General features: G+C 55.0%; 1 protein-coding gene across 1 annotated transcript in view; it reads right to left on the bottom strand.

Moving 5' to 3' along the window:
- Window positions 1–18,893, bottom strand: part of LOC122121027 (palmitoyltransferase ZDHHC11-like) — a 32,550-nt gene extending 13,657 nt beyond the window's left edge. The window contains exons 1-4 of the mRNA XM_042695254.1: window positions 18,840–18,893; window positions 7,134–7,355; window positions 3,606–3,784; window positions 2,714–2,815 (exon numbers count right to left, since the gene is read on the bottom strand). Of these exons, the coding sequence (XP_042551188.1) occupies window positions 2,714–2,815; window positions 3,606–3,784; window positions 7,134–7,355 (503 nt within the window). The 5' untranslated portion in view covers window positions 18,840–18,893. The remainder of the gene's footprint in view (window positions 1–2,713; window positions 2,816–3,605; window positions 3,785–7,133; window positions 7,356–18,839) is intronic.
- Between the last annotated feature and the right edge of the window lie 1,607 nt (window positions 18,894–20,500).

The following is a 20,500-nucleotide window of genomic DNA, read 5'->3' as shown; positions in this document are numbered from 1 at the left end:
GTGGTGCAGGTGTGCGTACAGGACCAGGACCAAGGCTGTACAGAATCACGGTGTGGTGCGGGTGTGCGTACAGGACCAGGACCAAGGCTGTACAGAATCACGGTGTGGTGCGGGTGTGCGTACAGGACCAGGACCAAGGCTGTACAGAATCACGGTGTGGTGCGGGTGTGCGTACAGGACCAGGACCAAGGCTGTACAGAATCACGGTGTGGTGCGGGTGTGTGTACAGGACCAAGGCTGTACAGAATCACGGTGTGGTGCGGGTGTGCGTACAGGACCAAGGCTGTACAGAATCACGGTGTGGTGCAGGTGTGCGTACAGGACCAAGGCTGTACAGAATCATGGTCTGGTGCGGGTGTGCGTACAGGACCAGGACCAAGGCTGTACAGAATCACGGTGTGGTGTGGGTGTGCGTACAGGACCAGGACCAAGGCTGTACAGAATCACGGTGTGGTGCGGGTGTGCGTACAGGACCTGGACCAAGGCTGTACAGAATCACGGTGTGGTGCGGGTGTGCATACAGGATCAAGGCTGTACAGAATCACAGTGTGGTGCGGGTGTGCGTACGGGACCAGGACCAAGGCTGTACAGAATCACAGTGTGGTGTGGGTGTGCCTACAGGACCAGGACCAAGGCTGTACAGAATCACGGTGTGGTGCGGGTGTGCGTACGGGACCAAGGCTGTACAGAATCATGGTGTGGTGCGGGTGTGCCTACAGGACCAGGACCAAGGCTGTACAGAATCACGGTGTGGTGCGGGTGTGCGTACAGGACCAAGGCTGTACAGAATCACGGTGTGGTGCGGGTGTGCGTACAGGACCAAGGCTGTACAGAATCACGGTGTGGTGCGGGTGTGCGTACGGGACCAGGACCAAGGCTGTACAGAATCACAGTGTGGTGCGGGTGTGCGTACAGGACCAGGACCAAGGCTGTACAGAATCACGGTGTGGTGCGGGTGTGCATACAGGACCAAGGCTGTACAGAATCACAGTGTGGTGTGGGTGTGCGTACAGGACCAGGACCAAGGCTGTACAGAATCACAGTGTGGTGGTATAAGTGTGCCTACAGGATCAAGGCTGTACAGAATCACAGTGTGGTAGTATAAGTGTGCCTACAGGACCAAGGCTGTACAGAATGACGGTGTGGTGCGGGTGTGCGTACGGGATCAGGACTTTCCTTTTTCTAACCATTTCCATTCATTCCATTCCCCAAGCAGACACCACTGGCTCCTGAGGATCCTAGCTGCAGTCCTCACATCTAAGCTCACTCTTGTCTGTCATGACATCTAGACAGACGTTCCATTCCTAACTAGTGAGAAAGACAGGTCCCATGTTGGCAGAGCCTAAAGCCTACCACACTGGACCTCTCACATTCCAGCTGTCTGCCTCAGGCCTCCACAACCCTGTTTTTAGTCCCTCTGCTGTATCCTCAGGTACCTGCCGACTCCTTGTAGCTTTTACTTTGCTCCACAGTCTCCAAGGCTACCAGCCACTCCCTAGGACCTGTGCAGGCCCCTTAGGGCTGAGAATCCTGACATCCTGTCCTGGGACCTCTGTTGTATTGTCAATTTTTGGAGTCAAATTATATTCCAAATGCCATCCTCTCTCTCCTCTGCCTCTCTTCCCACTCTCCTCTCTTCTCATTCTCTGTCTCTCTTTTGCCTGCTTTCTCAGCTTCTGGCAAATGAAGAGACAGAAGGAGATCTGGTGCAGATGCCAAGGCTCAGGACCACCTCTTGTGAGTGAACGACACCCATCAGTTGTTCTCCCCTCTGGCCATGACTAACTTTCTTCTCGCCGTCTGTCTGCTCGTGGGTAAGGCCATGCCCTCACCTGCCCTAACATGACTTCCTAGAAAGGCGTCTGGCCTACTGGCAAAGGCATGCATCCATGGCCAGGCATTCCATGGCCAGCCAGGCAGCCAGCCAGATACACCAAGGAGTGCAGGGATGGCCGCTTCAGACTGTGCTGGTTGCTATTCTCCAGGGTAGGGGTGGGCTGGGCATCCCGGGCCCATCTAGTCAGGCAGTTCCTACTCTATCACCACAGTGGGATCACCTGCACACCATGTCAGTCTGCCCACACTACGCAAAGTCGAGTAGAGTGGCAGGGATGCAAAAGGCCAACTGGACGCTCTCAGGCCCAGGTCCCTCTTCTTGGATGGCCACTGGAGGCTCATAACCCACAGGCCTCGGCCTTCTTCAAGTCAGTATGATTGGCAGAGGTACCTAATACATTCTTCCTGTCAATATTTACCACCCACTGAGCTAACAAACACCTCAGGACCCTGAGAATGCAGGAGACCCTGACTTGTGTTCACAGACATGGTCTCTGTTGGGCCTGAAGCTCACTCCCTGCTTCTGCATCTGGATATGACTCTTGTTGATGGCCTTAGTGTCAGGAGGTGGAAGTGCCTTGACATCAAGTTCAGAGCCTCAATCAGTCTGTCACCTGTAGACAGAGGCTAGCTCCTTCCTGTCCATGACCGGGTCCACAGTGATGGGCTCTGTGGTCATGGGATGGAAAGATGGCTCTACCAAATTGTCAGAACCAGTGGAAGTGGCCCTGAGCTCTGCCATGCCAGGCCAAGGGCATACCCCCAGAATGACCATTCCCCTGCTCCATAGCCCCCCTCGCCTACTGTCCACAAGGCCTTCACTGATTCCCCTCTAGGGCCCCGTCCTTGACCCTGCAGCCCCCAGTTGGGCTCTCACCAGTAGTTCCTGCTGCCCACACAGTTGTTTAGCCATTTACAGTGGTGATCAAAGCCAGAGACGCACTTGTTGCAGGCACTGCAGTGTTTGGCTTTCTTGCTCCTGGAGAGAAATCAGAAACCACCTGTCAGTTTCATGTGCCAGCCAGGCTTAGGTGAAGAGTACCCATGCTCAGCTCGGGTGGGGGTCAGTTTAGTGGATCCCTGGTGAGAAACAGGAGGTTGAGGGCCACACCTGGGTACAAGGTATGCACTGGAAGTCTGTGGGGATAGGACAAGGCCAGCCCTGGGTACAACTACTCCTTAGAGGAGAAAGTAGGACCCACGGGTGATGCACAGTGCAGGTGGACACTGACCACCTGGCCGCTTCCTGCAGCCAAGCTTGAGGGCCGGAGGAGGATTCTGGCAGCGGGCCGAATCACTTCCTAGGAGCTGAGTGGCAGCTTGGGTCCCCTCCTGAGGTGTAGGACATCCTTACCCTTTCTAGGCCTCAGAGATCTGCGACCTCACCAAATGCCCATGGAAATCACCTTCCTCCCCGACTGGACCATGGAGCCTTGGGAAAGCCCAAGATAGGCATAGCTACACCTACCCCAGGGCCTGGCCTGCAGGCACACAGAATTCTTAGAGTGACAAGGCCCATTCTAGCCACAGTCCTTTAGCCCAAGGAGCTGCTCACTGTCCTGCAGGCCAGCCCTTCACGCTGCAGGGTGGATGGCCGAACGTGGCCTCAAAGAGGCTGTCAGGATTTAAATTCGTGTCTATAGGGTGCCCCAGCACCAGTGCCAGTTCAGTCCCTGCAGGCTCAGTGGATGGCACTAAACAGGGATGAGCGGCTCCTCCCACCCTGTGCTGAAACCCCGCAGCCCTGACCCAGCTCGTGCGGCACTCACACAGCGACCTCACACAGGTGGCAGTACTGGTTCTGGATCACATGTGCGTGTTTGGACCGGTCGAAGGTCGGCACAGGCTGGGAGTAACTCTTCTTAAGTCGGACATTGGAGTCAGCTGGATCAACGGTAATTGTGATCAAGTGGACGACGAGATGGAACAGGAACAACCCGCCAACCACCTGGAGTGTCAAGGAGCACACAGCCCTCGGCTGGTGGGCCTGATCTGAGGGTGGGCGTGACTCAAGTGGACATGAGGTGAGGGGTGGACATGACTCAAATGGACATGTCTTTAAGGGCACACATGAGTTGAAGGGCCTCCCAGGAAGAATGTCCAGGAGCAGGGGCCAGGGACAGCCCCTTGGGCCTCTACAAGATCGATGTGCTGCATTCTAGGACCAATCTGTGGACATTCCCACCCTCCATGGTAGGCACATGTCCCCACAGCAAGGGGCTACAGAAAAAGGGAACCATGCCCCAAAGCCCCACGGCTTTCTATCCAGAGTGGGCAGAGCTCAAATGCAAGCAGGGAGCTCTGATCTGTCCTTGCAGTTGTGAAGATGCTATGAACCGATGCATGAGGGACAGGTGTATTCTCTAGAAACAGAAGGATCTGTCAGAGAGTAGGAGGGAAGGCCAAACCTAAGCCAGCCTAGGTGTATCATCTCATCTCCTAGAGACCCCAGACTCTCTAAAGGGCCCTGGATCTCTCTCAGGATTCTCAGGACTTTCAGGCAGGGCTCTGTGCAGCTGGGCCTAAGTGGCTTTGGGAGAGGATCTCTGTTCACTGGTAAGCAGGACACTTCCCACTGGGACTGAGGGCAGTAAAAGCCCTCAGATCCCTACACTCTCCTATCATCCTAGAAAACCAAACATAAGTGGATGCAAGGCCAGGGCCTCTTCCTTCTCCTTGCTGGGACTTTAGGGCTGGGTAGGGCAGTGTTCAACATCTTTAGAGGGAGTCAACAGGGTGACACCCTGTGTGAGAGCTTGTGTCTAAAGGTGGATGTTTCTATTGCCTTGTTTCTAGGCAATACAAAGACCATGGGTGCCTGTGGGTGGCTGTGCAGGAATTGTTAAAGCAGGCCCGACAAGGCTGATCCTGGCAGAAGCTTCTTCTCAGAGATCAGGGGTGCTGTATTGGCCTGCAGCCATCAGCTCTGTCACAAAGCTACATGTAGGCCCTGCCCAGATGAGGGTCCCGCAAGCACTGCCGTGATGCAAGGCAGTCGAGTGAGGGGCTGATTCTGCTCCAGACCCAGACCCAGGACACATCCTGTCACCTGGCATGAGCAGGGCTGAGAACAAGGCTCAGGATGCACAGAAGGGATGGCAGAGGTGGACGTGAGCCAGACACCAAAAGGCCCAGAACTAGTATGCAGGCCTGGCGTGGGCAGGCATGTGGCAAGAGGGTTTGGACAGTGTAGGGAGATGTCACCGTTGGGGCATGGAGAGACTGGTGCTAAAGCCCCTCCCATAGCCCACAAGCTGGGTGGGACCTGGGTCACTTGCTGAGCACAGAGAGCTGCTGGGATCCACAGGATGTGAGTGGGTGGGACCACCGATGGGTGGTAGGCACAGGGATTGGCCCAGCAGCCCCCACGCCCTCCCTGTCTGCGTGGTTCCTGGGGCTTAGGCGGTGAGGGCAGAGGATAGACACAGCACAAAGCCATGGTCAGGTCCTTCCTCCCCAGGACTAGACTATCTCAGAACCTCCAGGCAGCAGGTGAGCTGAGGTTGCCAAAAAACACCTGGAGCTCTGCCACCACAGCCTGTGAGGTTCTCACAGCCACCCCAGATCACCAACATTACACACTGCTTACATAAGACCTCTGCTGCTTCTGGGCAGCGGGGACAGCAAGGCCCATCTGCAGGATGGATGTGATGAGCTTCTCTTGGGCCTGGACTGGCAGGCAAACCCTGCCCTGGCCTTCTCAGAACCAGACACCCTGAATGTCTCCACCCAGGATCACAAACGGCTCTCACTGAAGGACCAAGTCACAGCACATCTTTTACCATGCCCTCACGTGCCCTGCTTTGCTAGGGACAAGATTTCGCTTTCAGTGTTACCCACACAGTACTGGTGACCTACATTTAATCCAAAGTGACCTGGCTAGCTACTCCTCTGCCACACACTCCAATGCCACCCTTCAGAAAATCCCTGTCTCCATCTCTGCCTTCACAAGCCCTACCTCTGTGGTGTCTTAGGTCAAGTGGAAATAAAAGGCGAAAGAGACAGGCAGGGTGAGGCCTCCCCTCCCTTACCACAGGGCCTCTCTCTGGAAGTTTCTGTCTGGGAGCCTGTGAGAACCCAGCTGGCAGGAACACTCCATAGCAACAATCTGTGTTTAGTAAACAAACAGCACAAGGGCGCCAGGCCAGGACACGCCTGCCATGGCCTCTGGCACTGGTGACCTCTTCCTCATCCTGTTTCCACAGGAAAAGGGGAGGCAGAGGAGCCCAGCCAGCCTCCCCACAGTCCCCATACAATCCGGACTCATGGCCTCCAGGGCAAAATCTGAGGCTGAGCTGGGAACTCAGAGCCCCATCAGTTACTAAAGACACTCAGGCAATGCTATGATACTCATGTGGTCCCCAGAACAACGTAGGATTGGCAGAGGTCTCTAGGAACTGTAGAGCTATGGAGGGACCTCACTGGATGACTTTCAGAGCCGCCCTCTCGGTAGTGATACTGAGTCACACCATCAAAGGACCTCACGGGCTGCCCATACACCAGGCCCTTTGTTCTGTCCCCTGGCTTCTACCCCAAGTCCTCACCACAGTAGCCCCAGACCCTGATCCAGCCTGGACCTTGACCTTCCTTGCTCACTCCAGTTCCACCTGTGACCTGGTGGGCACCAAAAGACACAGGTGCCCTCCAGTGGCTGCAGCAGCCAAGGTTGCTGGCTGTGGCCGAGGGCCATCCTTGCTTTGGTTCCTGTAGTCACGGGGCCTGCAGTCCGTGGTGAGGGGAGGCGAGGAGGGCGCGAGGTCACTGTCATCAGTGCGGGGGGGAGGGAGGCCTGTTGAGGGGTGACGCACACCACAGAGAGCTGAGCACAGATGCATGACTCCCACAGCCTTTTGGTGCAGCTTCCTAACTACTTATCAGAAGGCCAGTTAAACACACATCATTCTTCAGAATTCTTTTCTTACTGAACTTGGTTTTGCACAGGACATCCTGTGGCAGGCTGTGGGAAAGGCTGAGGAGACTGAAGTCTTTTCTGGAGTCACCATGCACAGTGCCTTCCTACTACCTCATTCCACACCCCTCCCTCCTCACTGCTGGGGCCACTCCCCAGGGCCTTCTACACCGCTCCTTGCTACAGCAGCGATTCCCATCTTTCAGGCCCAAGTATGAATCACATGGGACACAGGACTGATACTAACACAGAGGTAGGTGCCAGTTGGGAGCAAAACCCAGGAAACAGGCATGGCAGGTTCAGGCCTGCTCACTTGAGAGACCTTCAGAAGCCCCGACCCCCTCTGGCGCCAGGCAGCCCATTGACATCCCACGAGGAGAAAGGATACAGTGTAGGCAGCATATTTCCCACCATCTGGCAGGAAGGGGATGAAGATCCCAAAGGTGATGAATGACAAGAGCAGGTACATGGTACAGGAGACTGCCTGGAATATGTGGAGAGGCCGAGACCAGCCATTTACCCTGGACAAGGGGCGTGGCTGGGTCCTCTTCACAGCGGTGTCCCGGGCTTCCGGAAGCACCTGTCTCCGACTCCTGCCACATATGTCCATCTGCAAGACAGAGAGGGCACAGAGGTTTGGACCTTAGTCAGATAAAGGGGCATGGACTGCTGCACCCACTCACCACCAACAGGAGGAGACCGCCAGAGCTGACAGTGTCCTAGTGTGGTCCAGGGCCATTTCAGCAGAGAAGCAGGGCCAACTGTGGCCATGGCAAATCCCTCCATAAGCAACTGGTCTTTACGAAGCAACCCATAAAGGCTATGCAGACCCCACAGGCCCTCTCAGCCAGGACCTGGCAAACCAGAGGCTTTGCAAGCTCTGCAGAAACCTTTGCTACCACTGTACAGCACTGAATGTGGTGCTCCTCAATAAACATGCAGGCCCTTGGACAAAGGGAAACCTTCATGCCACAGGGGCCACAGTGAGGTCATGCAGGAAAAGGCAAGGGTTAGCAAACTAGCTGGCATTTCATCCACCAGAACCTTGGAGAATTCTGTCGCAACTTCCTCCTGAGTGGTTCTGGGATCTCCTTCCCTGGAGGTGAGGAGACTTTACGTGACCCTAGATTCTAGTGCCTCTAGGTGTCCCCAAGTTGCCCAGGGGGACAGCAGCTGGGAGGGGCCCATGGCCACTTCTTGCCAAAAGGGGGTCCTAGCATTAGAGAGGGGGCATGGAAGATGCTCTGGGCCACTGCAAGCTGGAGCCTTAAGGAGGCTGGGAGCCTCTACAGGGCTTCAGAAAATTCGGTTATGTTAGTCTGTGCAAACACCCCAAAGTTACAGCGTGTGCAGAAGGTGTGGCTGACACAAAATCTATCACTTCTACAAGACAGCAGAATGAAGGCGCATTCTAATATTCTTTTCTTCTTGTGGGCTCCCCAGAGCACAAGGGCTGCTTTGTGCTTGTGCTCTCTAGGAGACCCCAGGCAGACACAGGCCCTGGAGCTGGAGCTTCTTTGATGACCTGAGGATGTGAAGGCCCTTGGAGAGCCACTCAGCTGTGACACAAGGCCAGGGCGTGCGAGGCCACTTTGAGTACTGAAGCACAACTCCTTACTGAGCACCATCCAAGTGACAGGAAGGTGTCTAACACCGCTGGAAAGTTGTGGAGGAGAAATCCCAGACCAGTGAGCAGGAGGAGCACGGAACGTCTAGGCGCAGCGTGATGTGGACGGAAGTTAGAACTCAGTATCTCCATCGAGAGGGGAGAAGGGCAGGGTGCACAGATGCACCAGGGAGAGGGCTTTCCCCGCCGTGCAAGCCTAGGCTGAAGCCTCTCCCAGGGGCAGAGAGGAACCTCAGAATACATCCGTGCTGGGAAAAAGTGATAAACATACAGGTGCTCTTGGAAAAAGGACAACATACAGTTTCTAAAAACCCTACCTGTGTTTTACTTAAAAAAAACTGAAACATAGGGCAGGGCATGTTAGTGATAGGGCATTTGCCTACTGTCCATGAGGGTCCTCACATAGGAAAAATAAACTTCTGAGAGGATTTTTAGCCTAAAATAGATATACTCTAATGGTAAGTATGAGAGAAGGATCAGGACTTTGGAGATGTGTGAGTATTCAGAGGTCATCTCAGGAGCATCCTGATAACACAGATACTAACCCTCAAACAAAACGCAGTAGGAAAATTAGCCTCAAACTTAATTTAAATGAAATCCAAACCAAAATCCAACCTAAGCAATAGCTGGTAGAAGAGTGACTGCGTGCACCTGCCCTCAGTATCGTGCTCATGTGCATCATGTACGCTCATTGTGTTCATGTGTGCATCATGTGTGTGCTCCTCGTGTGCATGCCGTGTGCTCACTCTGCTCCTCGTGTGCATGCCGTGTGCTCACTGTGCTCCTCGTGTACATCATGTGTGCTCACTGTGCTGCTCGTGTGCATCATCTGTGCTCACTGTGCTCCTCGTGTGCATGCCGTGTGCTCACTGTGCTCCTCGTGTGCATGCCGTGTGCTCACTGTGCTGCTCGTGTGCATGCCGTGTGCTCACTGTGCTCCTCATGTACATCATGTGTGCTCACTGTGCTCCTCGTGTGCATCATGTATGCTCACTGTGCTGCTCGTGTGCATGCCGTGTGCTCACTGTGCTGCTCGTGTGCATGCTGTGTGCTCACTGTGCTCCTCGTGTGCATCATGTGTGCTCACTGTGCTCCTCGTGTGCATCATGTGTGCTCACTGTGCTCCTCGTGTGCATGCCGTATCCTTACTGTGCTCCTCGTGTGCATCATGTGTGGTCACTGTGCTCCTCGTGTGCATCATGTGTGCTCACTGTGCTCGTGTGCATGCCGTGTGCTCACTGCGCTCCTCGTGTGCATGCCGTGTGCTCACTGTGCTCCTCGTGTGCATCATGTGTGCTCACTGTGCTCCTCGTGTGCATCATGTGTGCTCACTGTGCTCCTCGTGTGCATGCCGTGTGCTCACTGTGCTCCTCGTGTGCATCATGTGTGCTCACTGTGCTCCTCGTGTGCATCATGTGTGCTCACTGTGCTCGTGTGCATCATGTGTGCTCACTGTGCTCCTCGTGTGCATGTGTGCTCACTGTGCTCCTCGTGTGCATACCGTGTGCTCACTGTGCTCCTCGTGTGCATCATGTGTGCTCACTGTGCTCCTCGTGTGCATCATGTGTGCTCACTGTGCTCCTCGTGTGCATGTGTGCTCACTGTGCTCGTGTGCATGCCGTGTGCTCACTGTGCTCCTCGTGTGCATCATGTGTGCTCACTGTGCTCCTCGTGTGCATGCTGTGTGCTCACTGTGCTCCTCGTGTGCATCATGTGTGCTCACTGTGCTCCTCGTGTGCATCATGTGTGCTCACTGTGCTCCTCGTGTGCATCATGTGTGCTCACTGTGCTCCTCGTGTGCATCATGTGTGCTCACTGTGCTCCTCGTGTGCATCATGTGTGCTCACTGTGCTCCTCGTGTGCATGCCGTGTGCTCACTGTGCTCCTCGTGTGCATCATGTGTGCTCACTGTGCTCCTCGTGTGCATCATGTGTGCTCACTGTGCTCCTCGTGTGCATCATGTGTGCTCACTGTGCTCCTCGTGTGCATGCCGTGTGCTCACTGTGCTCCTCGTGTGCATCATGTGTGCTCACTGTGCTCCTAGTGTGCATCATGTGTGCTCACTGTGCTCCTAGTGTGCATCATGTGTGCTCACCGTGCTCCTCGTGTGCATCATGTGTGCTCACTGTGGTCCTCGTGTGCATCATGTGTGCTCACTGTGCTCCTCGTGTGCATCATGTGTGCTCACTGTGCTGCTCGTGTGCATCATGTGTGCTCACTGTGCTCGTGTGCATGCCGTGTGCTCACTGTGCTCCTGGTGTGCATCATGTGTGCTCACTCTGCTCCTCGTGTGCCTGCCGTGTGCTCACTGTGCTCCTCGTGTGCATCATGTGTGCTCACTGTGCTCCTCGTGTGCATCATGTGTGCTCACTGTGCTCCTCGTGTGCATCATGTGTGCTCACTGTGCTGCTCGTGTGCATCATGTGTGCTCACTGTGCTCGTGTGCATCATGTGTGCTCACTGTGCTCCTCGTGTGCATCATGTGTGCTCACTGTGCTCCTCGTGTGCATCATGTGTGCTCACTGTGCTCCTCGTGTGCATCATGTGTGCTCACTGTGCTCCTCGTGTGCATCATGTGTGCTCACTGTGCTCCTCGTGTGCATCATGTGTGCTCACTGTGCTGCTCGTGTGCATCATGTGTGCTCACTGTGCTCGTGTGCATGCTGTGTGCTCACTGTGCTCGTGTGCATCATGTGTGCTCACTGTGCTCCTCGTGTGCATCATGTGTGCTCACTGTGCTCCTCGTGTGCATCATGTGTGCTCACTGTGCTCCTCGTGTGCATCATGTGTGCTCACTGTGCTGCTCGTGTGCATCATGTGTGCTCACTGTGCTCCTGGTGTGCATCATGTGTGCTCACTGTGCTCCTCGTGTGCATCATGTGTGCTCACTGTGCTCCTCGTGTGCATGCCGTGTGCTCACTCTGCTCCTCGTGTGCATCATGTGTGCTCACTGTGCTCCTCGTGTGCATCATGTGTGCTCACTGCGCTCCTCGTGTGCATGCTGTGTGCTCACTGTGCTCCTCGTGTGCATCATGTGTGCTCACTGTGCTCCTCCTGTGCATCATGTGTGCTCACTGTGCTGCTCGTGTGCATCATCTGTGCTCACTGTGCTCCTCGTGTGCATCATCTGTGCTCACTGTGCTCCTTGTGTGCATGCCGTGTCCTTACTGTGCTCCTCGTGTGCATGCCGTGTGCTCACTGTGCTCGTGTGCATCATGTGTGCTCACAGTGCTCGTGTGCATGCCGTGTGCTCACTGTGCTCGTGTGCATCATGTGTGCTCACTGTGCTCCTCGTGTGCATCATGTGTGCTCACTGTGCTCGTGTGCATGCTGTGTGCTCACTGTGCTCGTGCGCATCATGTGTGCTCACTGTGCTCCTCGTGTGCATCATGTGTGCTCACTGTGCTCGTGTGCATGCCGTGTGCTCACTGTGCTCCTCGTGTGCATCATGTGTGCTCACTGTGCTCCTCATGTGCATGTGTGCTCACTGTGCTCCTCATGTGCATCATGTGTGCTCACTCTGCTCCTCGTGTGCATCATGTGTGCTCACTGTGCTCCTCGTGTGCATCATGTGTGCTCACTGTGCTCCTCGTGTGCATCATGTGTGCTCACTGTGCTCCTCGTGTGCATCATGTGTGCTCACTGTGCTCCTCGAGTGCATCATGTGTGCTCACTGTGCTCCTCGTGTGCATGCCGTGTGCTCACTGTGCTCCTCGAGTGCATCATGTGTGCTCACTGTGCTCCTCGTGTGCATCATGTGTGCTCACTGTGCTCCTCGTGTGCATCATGTGTGCTCACTGTGCTCCTAGTGTGCATCATGTGTGCTCACTGTGCTGCTCATGTGCATGCCGTGTGCTCACTGTGCTCCTCGTGTGCATCATGTGTGCTCACTGTGCTCCTCGTGTGCATCATCTGTGCTCACTGTGCTCCTCGTGTGCATGCCGTGTCCTTACTGTGCTCCTCGTGTGCATGCTGTGTGCTCACCGTGCTCCTCGTGTGCATCATGTGTGCTCACTGTGCTGCTCGTGTGCATCATGTGTGCTCACTGTGCTCCTCGTGTGCATCATGTGTGCTCACTGTGCTCGTGTGCATCATGTGTGCTCCCTGTGCTCCTCGTGTGCATGCTGTGTGCTCACTGTGCTCCGGGTGTGCATCATGTGTGCTCACTGCGCTCCTCGTGTGCATCATCTGTGCTCACTGTGCTCCTCGTGTGCATGCCGTGTCCTTACTGTGCTCCTCGTGTGCATGCTGTGTGCTCACCGTGCTCCTCATGTGCATCATGTGTGCTCACTGTGCTGCTCGTGTGCATCATGTGTGCTCACTGTGCTCCTCGTGTGCATCATGTGTGCTCCCTGTGCTCCTCGTGTGCATGCTGTGTGCTCACTGTGCTCCTGGTGTGCATCATGTGTGCTCACTGCGCTCCTCGTGTGCATCATGTGTGCTCACTGTGCTCCTCGTGTGCATCATGTGTGCTCACTGTGCTCCTTGTGTGCATCATGTGTGCTCACTCTGCTCCTGGTGTGCATCATGTGTACTCACTGTGCTCCTCGTGTGCATCATCTGTGCTCACTGTGCTCCTCGTGTGCATGCCGTGTGCTCACTGTGCTGCTCGTGTGCACGCCGTGTGCTCACTGTGCTCCTCGTGTACATCATGTGTGCTCACTGTGCTCCTCGTGTGCATCATGTATGCTCACTGTGCTGCTCGTGTGCATGCCGTGTGCTCACTGTGCTGCTCGTGTGCATGCTGTGTGCTCACTGTGCTCCTCGTGTGCATCATGTGTGCTCACTGTGCTCCTCGTGTGCATCATGTGTGCTCACTGTGCTCCTCGTGTGCATGCCGTATCCTTACTGTGCTCCTCGTGTGCATCATGTGTGGTCACTGTGCTCCTCGTGTGCATCATGTGTGCTCACTGTGCTCGTGTGCATGCCGTGTGCTCACTGTGCTCCTCGTGTGCATGCCGTGTGCTCACTGTGCTCCTCGTGTGCATCATGTGTGCTCACTGTGCTCCTCGTGTGCATCATGTGTGCTCACTGTGCTCCTCGTGTGCATGCCGTGTGCTCACTGTGCTCCTCGTGTGCATCATGTGTGCTCACTGTGCTCCTCGTGTGCATCAAGTGTGCTCACTGTGCTCGTGTGCATCATGTGTGCTCACTGTGCTCCTCGTGTGCATGTGTGCTCACTGTGCTCCTCGTGTGCATACCGTGTGCTCACTGTGCTCCTCGTGTGCATCATGTGTGCTCACTGTGCTCCTCGTGTGCATCATGTGTGCTCACTGTGCTCCTCGTGTGCATGTGTGCTCACTGTGCTCGTGTGCATGCCGTGTGCTCACTGTGCTCCTCGTGTGCATCATGTGTGCTCACTGTGCTCCTCGTGTGCATGCTGTGTGCTCACTGTGCTCCTCGTGTGCATCATGTGTGCTCACTGTGCTCCTCGTGTGCATCATGTGTGCTCACTGTGCTCCTCGTGTGCATCATGTGTGCTCACTGTGCTCCTCGTGTGCATCATGTGTGCTCACTGTGCTCCTCGTGTGCATCATGTGTGCTCACTGTGCTCCTCGTGTGCATGCCGTGTGCTCACTGTGCTCCTCGTGTGCATCATGTGTGCTCACTGTGCTCCTCGTGTGCATCATGTGTGCTCACTGTGCTCCTCGTGTGCATCATGTGTGCTCACTGTGCTCCTCGTGTGCATGCCGTGTGCTCACTGTGCTCCTCGTGTGCATCATGTGTGCTCACTGTGCTCCTAGTGTGCATCATGTGTGCTCACTGTGCTCCTAGTGTGCATCATGTGTGCTCACCGTGCTCCTCGTGTGCATCATGTGTGCTCACTGTGGTCCTCGTGTGCATCATGTGTGCTCACTGTGCTCCTCGTGTGCATCATGTGTGCTCACTGTGCTGCTCGTGTGCATCATGTGTGCTCACTGTGCTCGTGTGCATGCCGTGTGCTCACTGTGCTCCTGGTGTGCATCATGTGTGCTCACTCTGCTCCTCGTGTGCCTGCCGTGTGCTCACTGTGCTCCTCGTGTGCATCATGTGTGCTCACTGTGCTCCTCGTGTGCATCATGTGTGCTCACTGTGCTCCTCGTGTGCATCATGTGTGCTCACTGTGCTGCTCGTGTGCATCATGTGTGCTCACTGTGCTCGTGTGCATCATGTGTGCTCACTGTGCTCCTCGTGTGCATCATGTGTGCTCACTGTGCTCCTCGTGTGCATCATGTGTGCTCACTGTGCTCCTCGTGTGCATCATGTGTGCTCACTGTGCTCCTCGTGTGCATCATGTGTGCTCACTGTGCTCCTCGTGTGCATCATGTGTGCTCACTGTGCTGCTCGTGTGCATCATGTGTGCTCACTGTGCTCGTGTGCATGCTGTGTGCTCACTGTGCTCGTGTGCATCATGTGTGCTCACTGTGCTCCTCGTGTGCATCATGTGTGCTCACTGTGCTCCTCGTGTGCATCATGTGTGCTCACTGTGCTCCTCGTGTGCATCATGTGTGCTCACTGTGCTGCTCGTGTGCATCATGTGTGCTCACTGTGCTCCTGGTGTGCATCATGTGTGCTCACTGTGCTCCTCGTGTGCATCATGTGTGCTCACTGTGCTCCTCGTGTGCATGCCGTGTGCTCACTCTGCTCCTCGTGTGCATCATGTGTGCTCACTGTGCTCCTCGTGTGCATCATGTGTGCTCACTGCGCTCCTCGTGTGCATGCTGTGTGCTCACTGTGCTCCTCGTGTGCATTATGTGTGCTCACTGTGCTCCTCCTGTGCATCATGTGTGCTCACTGTGCTGCTCGTGTGCATCATCTGTGCTCACTGTGCTCCTCGTGTGCATCATCTGTGCTCACTGTGCTCCTTGTGTGCATGCCGTGTCCTTACTGTGCTCCTCGTGTGCATGCCGTGTGCTCACTGTGCTCGTGTGCATCATGTGTGCTCACAGTGCTCGTGTGCATGCCGTGTGCTCACTGTGCTCGTGTTCATCATGTGTGCTCACTGTGCTCCTCGTGTGCATCATGTGTGCTCACTGTGCTCGTGTGCATGCTGTGTGCTCACTGTGCTCGTGCGCATCATGTGTGCTCACTGTGCTCCTCGTGTGCATCATGTGTGCTCACTGTGCTCGTGTGCATGCCGTGTGCTCACTGTGCTCCTCGTGTGCATCATGTGTGCTCACTGTGCTCCTCATGTGCATGTGTGCTCACTGTGCTCCTCATGTGCATCATGTGTGCTCACTCTGCTCCTCGTGTGCATCATGTGTGCTCACTGTGCTCCTCGTGTGCATCATGTGTGCTCACTGTGCTCCTCGTGTGCATCATGTGTGCTCACTGTGCTCCTCGTGTGCATCATGTGTGCTCACTGTGCTCCTCGAGTGCATCATGTGTGCTCACTGTGCTCCTCGTGTGCATGCCGTGTGCTCACTGTGCTCCTCGAGTGCATCATGTGTGCTCACTGTGCTCCTCGTGTGCATCATGTGTGCTCACTGTGCTCCTCGTGTGCATCATGTGTGCTCACTGTGCTCCTAGTGTGCATCATGTGTGCTCACTGTGCTGCTCATGTGCATGCCGTGTGCTCACTGTGCTCCTCGTGTGCATCATGTGTGCTCACTGTGCTCCTCGTGTGCATCATCTGTGCTCACTGTGCTCCTCGTGTGCATGCCGTGTCCTTACTGTGCTCCTCGTGTGCATGCTGTGTGCTCACCGTGCTCCTCGTGTGCATCATGTGTGCTCACTGTGCTGCTCGTGTGCATCATGTGTGCTCACTGTGCTCCTCGTGTGCATCATGTGTGCTCACTGTGCTCGTGTGCATCATGTGTGCTCCCTGTGCTCCTCGTGTGCATGCTGTGTGCTCACTGTGCTCCGGGTGTGCATCATGTGTGCTCACTGCGCTCCTCGTGTGCATCATCTGTGCTCACTGTGCTCCTCGTGTGCATGCCGTGTCCTTACTGTGCTCCTCGTGTGCATGCTGTGTGCTCACCGTGCTCCTCATGTGCATCATGTGTGCTCACTGTGCTGCTCGTGTGCATCATGTGTGCTCACTGTGCTCCTCGTGTGCATCATGTGTGCTCCCTGTGCTCCTCGTGTGCATGCTGTGTGCTCACTGTGCTCCTGGTGTGCATCATGTGTGCTCACTGCGCTCCTCGTGTGCATCATGTGTGCTCACTGTGCTCCTCGTGTGCATCATGTGTGCTCACTGTGCTCCTTGTGTGCATCATGTGTGCTCACTCTGCTCCTGGTGTGCATCATGTGTACTCACTGTGCTCCTCGTGTGCATCATCTGTGCTCACTGTGCTCCTCGTGTGCATGCCGTGTGCTCACTGTGCTGCTCGTGTGCATGCCGTGTGCTCACTGTGCTCCTCGTGTACATCATGTGTGCTCACTGTGCTCCTCGTGTGCATCATGTATGCTCACTGTGCTGCTCGTGTGCATGCCGTGTGCTCACTGTGCTGCTCGTGTGCATGCTGTGTGCTCACTGTGCTCCTCGTGTGCATCATGTGTGCTCACTGTGCTCCTCGTGTGCATCATGTGTGCTCACTGTGCTCCTCGTGTGCATGCCGTATCCTTACTGTGCTCCTCGTGTGCATCATGTGTGGTCACTGTGCTCCTCGTGTGCATCATGTGTGCTCACTGTGCTCGTGTGCATGCCGTGTGCTCACTGCGCTCCTCGTGTGCATGCCGTGTGCTCACTGTGCTCCTCGTGTGCATCATGTGTGCTCACTGTGCTCCTCGTGTGCATCATGTGTGCTCACTGTGCTCCTCGTGTGCATGCCGTGTGCTCACTGTGCTCCTCGTGTGCATCATGTGTGCTCACTGTGCTCCTCGTGTGCATCATGTGTGCTCACTGTGCTCGTGTGCATCATGTGTGCTCACTGTGCTCCTCGTGTGCATGTGTGCTCACTGTGCTCCTCGTGTGCATACCGTGTGCTCACTGTGCTCCTCGTGTGCATCATGTGTGCTCACCGTGCTCCTCGTGTGCATCATGTGTGCTCACCGTGCTCCTCGTGTGCATCATGTGTGCTCACTGTGCTCGTCGTGTGCATCATGTGTGCTCACTGTGCTCCTCGTGTGCATCATGTGTCCTCACTGTGCTCCTCGTGTGCATCATGTGTGCTCACTGTGCTCCTCGTGTGCATCATGTGTGCTCACTGTGCTCGTCGTGTGCATCATGTGTGCTCACTGTGCTCCTCGTGTGCATCATGTGTCCTCACTGTGCTCCTCGTGTGCATCATGTGTGCTCACTGTGCTCGTGTGCATGCCGTGTGCTCACTGTGCTCCTCGTGTGCATCATGTGTGCTCACTCTGCTCCTCGTGTGCATCATGTGTGCTCACTGTGCTCCTCGTGTGCATCATGTGTGCTCACTGTGTTCCTCGTGTGCATCATGTGTGCTCACTGTGCTCCTCGTGTGCATCATGTGTGCTCACTGTGCTCCTCGTGTGCATCATGTGTGCTCACTGTGCTCGTGTGCATGCCGTGTGCTCACTGTGCTCCTCGTGTGCATCATGTGTGCTCACTCTGCTCCTCGTGTGCCTGCCGTGTGCTCACTGTGCTCCTCGTGTGCATCATGTGTGCTCACTGTGCTCCTCGTGTGCATCATGTGTGCTCACTGTGCTGCTCGTGTGCATCATGTGTGCTCACTGTGCTCCTCGTGTGCATCATGTGTGCTCACTGTGCTCCTCGTGTGCATCATGTGTGCTCACTGTGCTCCTCGTGTGCATCATCTGTGCTCACTGTGCTCCTCGTGTGCATGCCGTGTGCTCACTGTGCTGCTCGTGTGCATCATGTGTGCTCACTGTGCTCCTCGTGTGCATGCCGTGTGCTCACTGTGCTGCTCGTGTGCATCATGTGTGCTCACTGTGCTCCTCGTGTGCATCATGTGTGCTCACTGTGCTCCTCGTGTGCATCATGTGTGCTCACTGTGCTCCTCGTGTGCATCATATGTGCTCACTGTGCTCCTAGTGTGCATCATGTGTGCTCACTGTGCTGCTCGTGTGCATCATGTGTGCTCACTGTGCTCCTCGTGTGCATCATGTGTGCTCACTGTGCTCCTCGTGTGCATCATGTGTGCTCACTGTGCTGCTCGTGTGCATCATGTGTGCTCACTGTGCTCGTGTGCATGCTGTGTGCTCACTGTGCTCCTCGTGTGCATCATGTGTCCTCCGTGTTCTTGTATTCATCATGTGACTGATGGACACAATGACAATGCCCTCACCTCCTAGGACCCCCCAACTCATGTACAGTCCTTTCCACCCCGCAGGGTCCGGCCACTTTTGACAGTTGCCCCTCTCCACCCCAGAGCCAGGCCTGCGGTATCCCCTGAGCCTGCCATCCCCCCAGTAGGCTGGCCTGATCGAGATTACTTTCCCTTCAAGAAAATAATGCCCTGTGTATTCCAAGTGAGAAATGTCAGAAAGGACATGACAGTGAGGCCTCTCTATCTAGAGGGGTGGCAGGAACACGTTTCCAATGCCCTTCCTCTGCCTCACCTGGGCTGGGGACAGGAAGCAGAACAGGCCACAGGAGACAGGACCGCAGGCGTCAAGGCAATGACCACACACAGGATACTGGAAGTTTCAGTCACAGCTGCCAGAGAGACCACACTATTCCCAATTAGAACAGACAGCACATAAAGCATACACACATACACCATACACGTAACATCCCACACAACTGCACACAGCATACAGTTTTTGACTCCATACACAGTATACAATGATACAACACACAAATCACTGTATACCCTACATAGCAGATGACATATACACCACACACACAGCACACAGTACTCACACTGCATACAATAGTAAACACCATACCTAGCACACAATATATAACCTGCACACAGCAGACACTGCAGTATATAAATATACAATATTCAACCAGCATGTACACGCTACCATATACAATGACAGCACTCATAACACCAGAACACAACAGAATAACACACACCACATATACACACATTGCCATACACATGTACACACACACACAACTTTGTACATCCCATAACAACACAGACATGAAACCTGCAGCTACACTTCACTGTCCCCTCTATCCTGATATCCTGGGCTGCCTCCCTCAAAATCACACCTCCACTCTGAGCTGAGGCCCTTTAGCTTATTTATTCCAGCTGTATCTTAATAAACCTGTTTATCATTCAAGGACAGGGATATCTGTGATGCATGTTTCTGGAGACTTGACTTTGGATCCAGGAATTAGCATTGTGGGGGTGCCTGGGTTCCCTTTTAGGTCATTTCTGCAGAGGTCTCTTGTTTGAGGCCCCTGAAGGGTTATTCCAAGGCCACAGTCCTGGAGCTTTCTGTAGGCCTTGTCTGAGCCTTGAGCCCTGTCTGCTACCCTTCATCATCCTCTGCCCTCCCCACATACTGTCCCTGTAGCTTTCTCTGCGGCTCAGTACTGAGACACAGCAGTACTCTCCAGGGGGCTGGCCAGGCTTGCAGCCACTCATCCGAGCGCTCAGGAGCAGCCGGTCCTGCCCCCACGCCCAGCCTCACTGTGCTGACCCTGGCGAAGTGTCACCAGAGAGAAATCCTGCCAGCTCCGAAGCTGCCTGGTCAATGCTTCCCCTCTGAGACAGAGCCCCTTACTGGGTCCTGGTCCAAAGGGAAGAAGCCAAGCTATGTCTACCGTCCATTCTGATTTCTCACCTCTCTTACTAGGCTGAGCAGCAAAGAACAGACACCCCTCATTCGGTCCTGGCCAAACTGAGAAGTGCACAGGGTAGGCCCGGAACCCAGGCGCCTCACAAAGCTATGCTGGAAGCCATAGAGACCACCAGCTTCTCAGTGGGGGTGGGGAGGAGAGAGGTGAGAGTAAGTTGGCGTTGGGGGGGGGGGAGGGGAGAAAGTGACCAGACCAACTGGTCCCCATAAATGGACTCAAGGCAAAGTCACAACCCACCCTCCACACTGTGTCTGCTTTACATGTTCTGAGTTTTGACTATAAAATTCTTATGGGAGTGCCCAAGAGGTCAAGTGCTTGCTCAGCAAGTGTAAGGCCCTGGATTCAATCAAGGCCCTGGACACGGGGTGAGGGAAGGTACTACTGCAGCCCCATAATGAAAAGCCAACACCTTAATCACACTTGGCCCCATTCGAAGCAGAGGGCCACCCTGAGCCTGCCCACT

The sequence above is a fragment of the Dipodomys spectabilis genome, unplaced genomic scaffold (assembly GCF_019054845.1).
Source record: "Dipodomys spectabilis isolate Male_0828 unplaced genomic scaffold, ASM1905484v1 ptg000179l, whole genome shotgun sequence".
NCBI classification, from domain to species: Eukaryota; Metazoa; Chordata; class Mammalia; order Rodentia; family Heteromyidae; genus Dipodomys; species Dipodomys spectabilis.
This window is presented reverse-complemented; position numbering and strand designations above follow the sequence as displayed.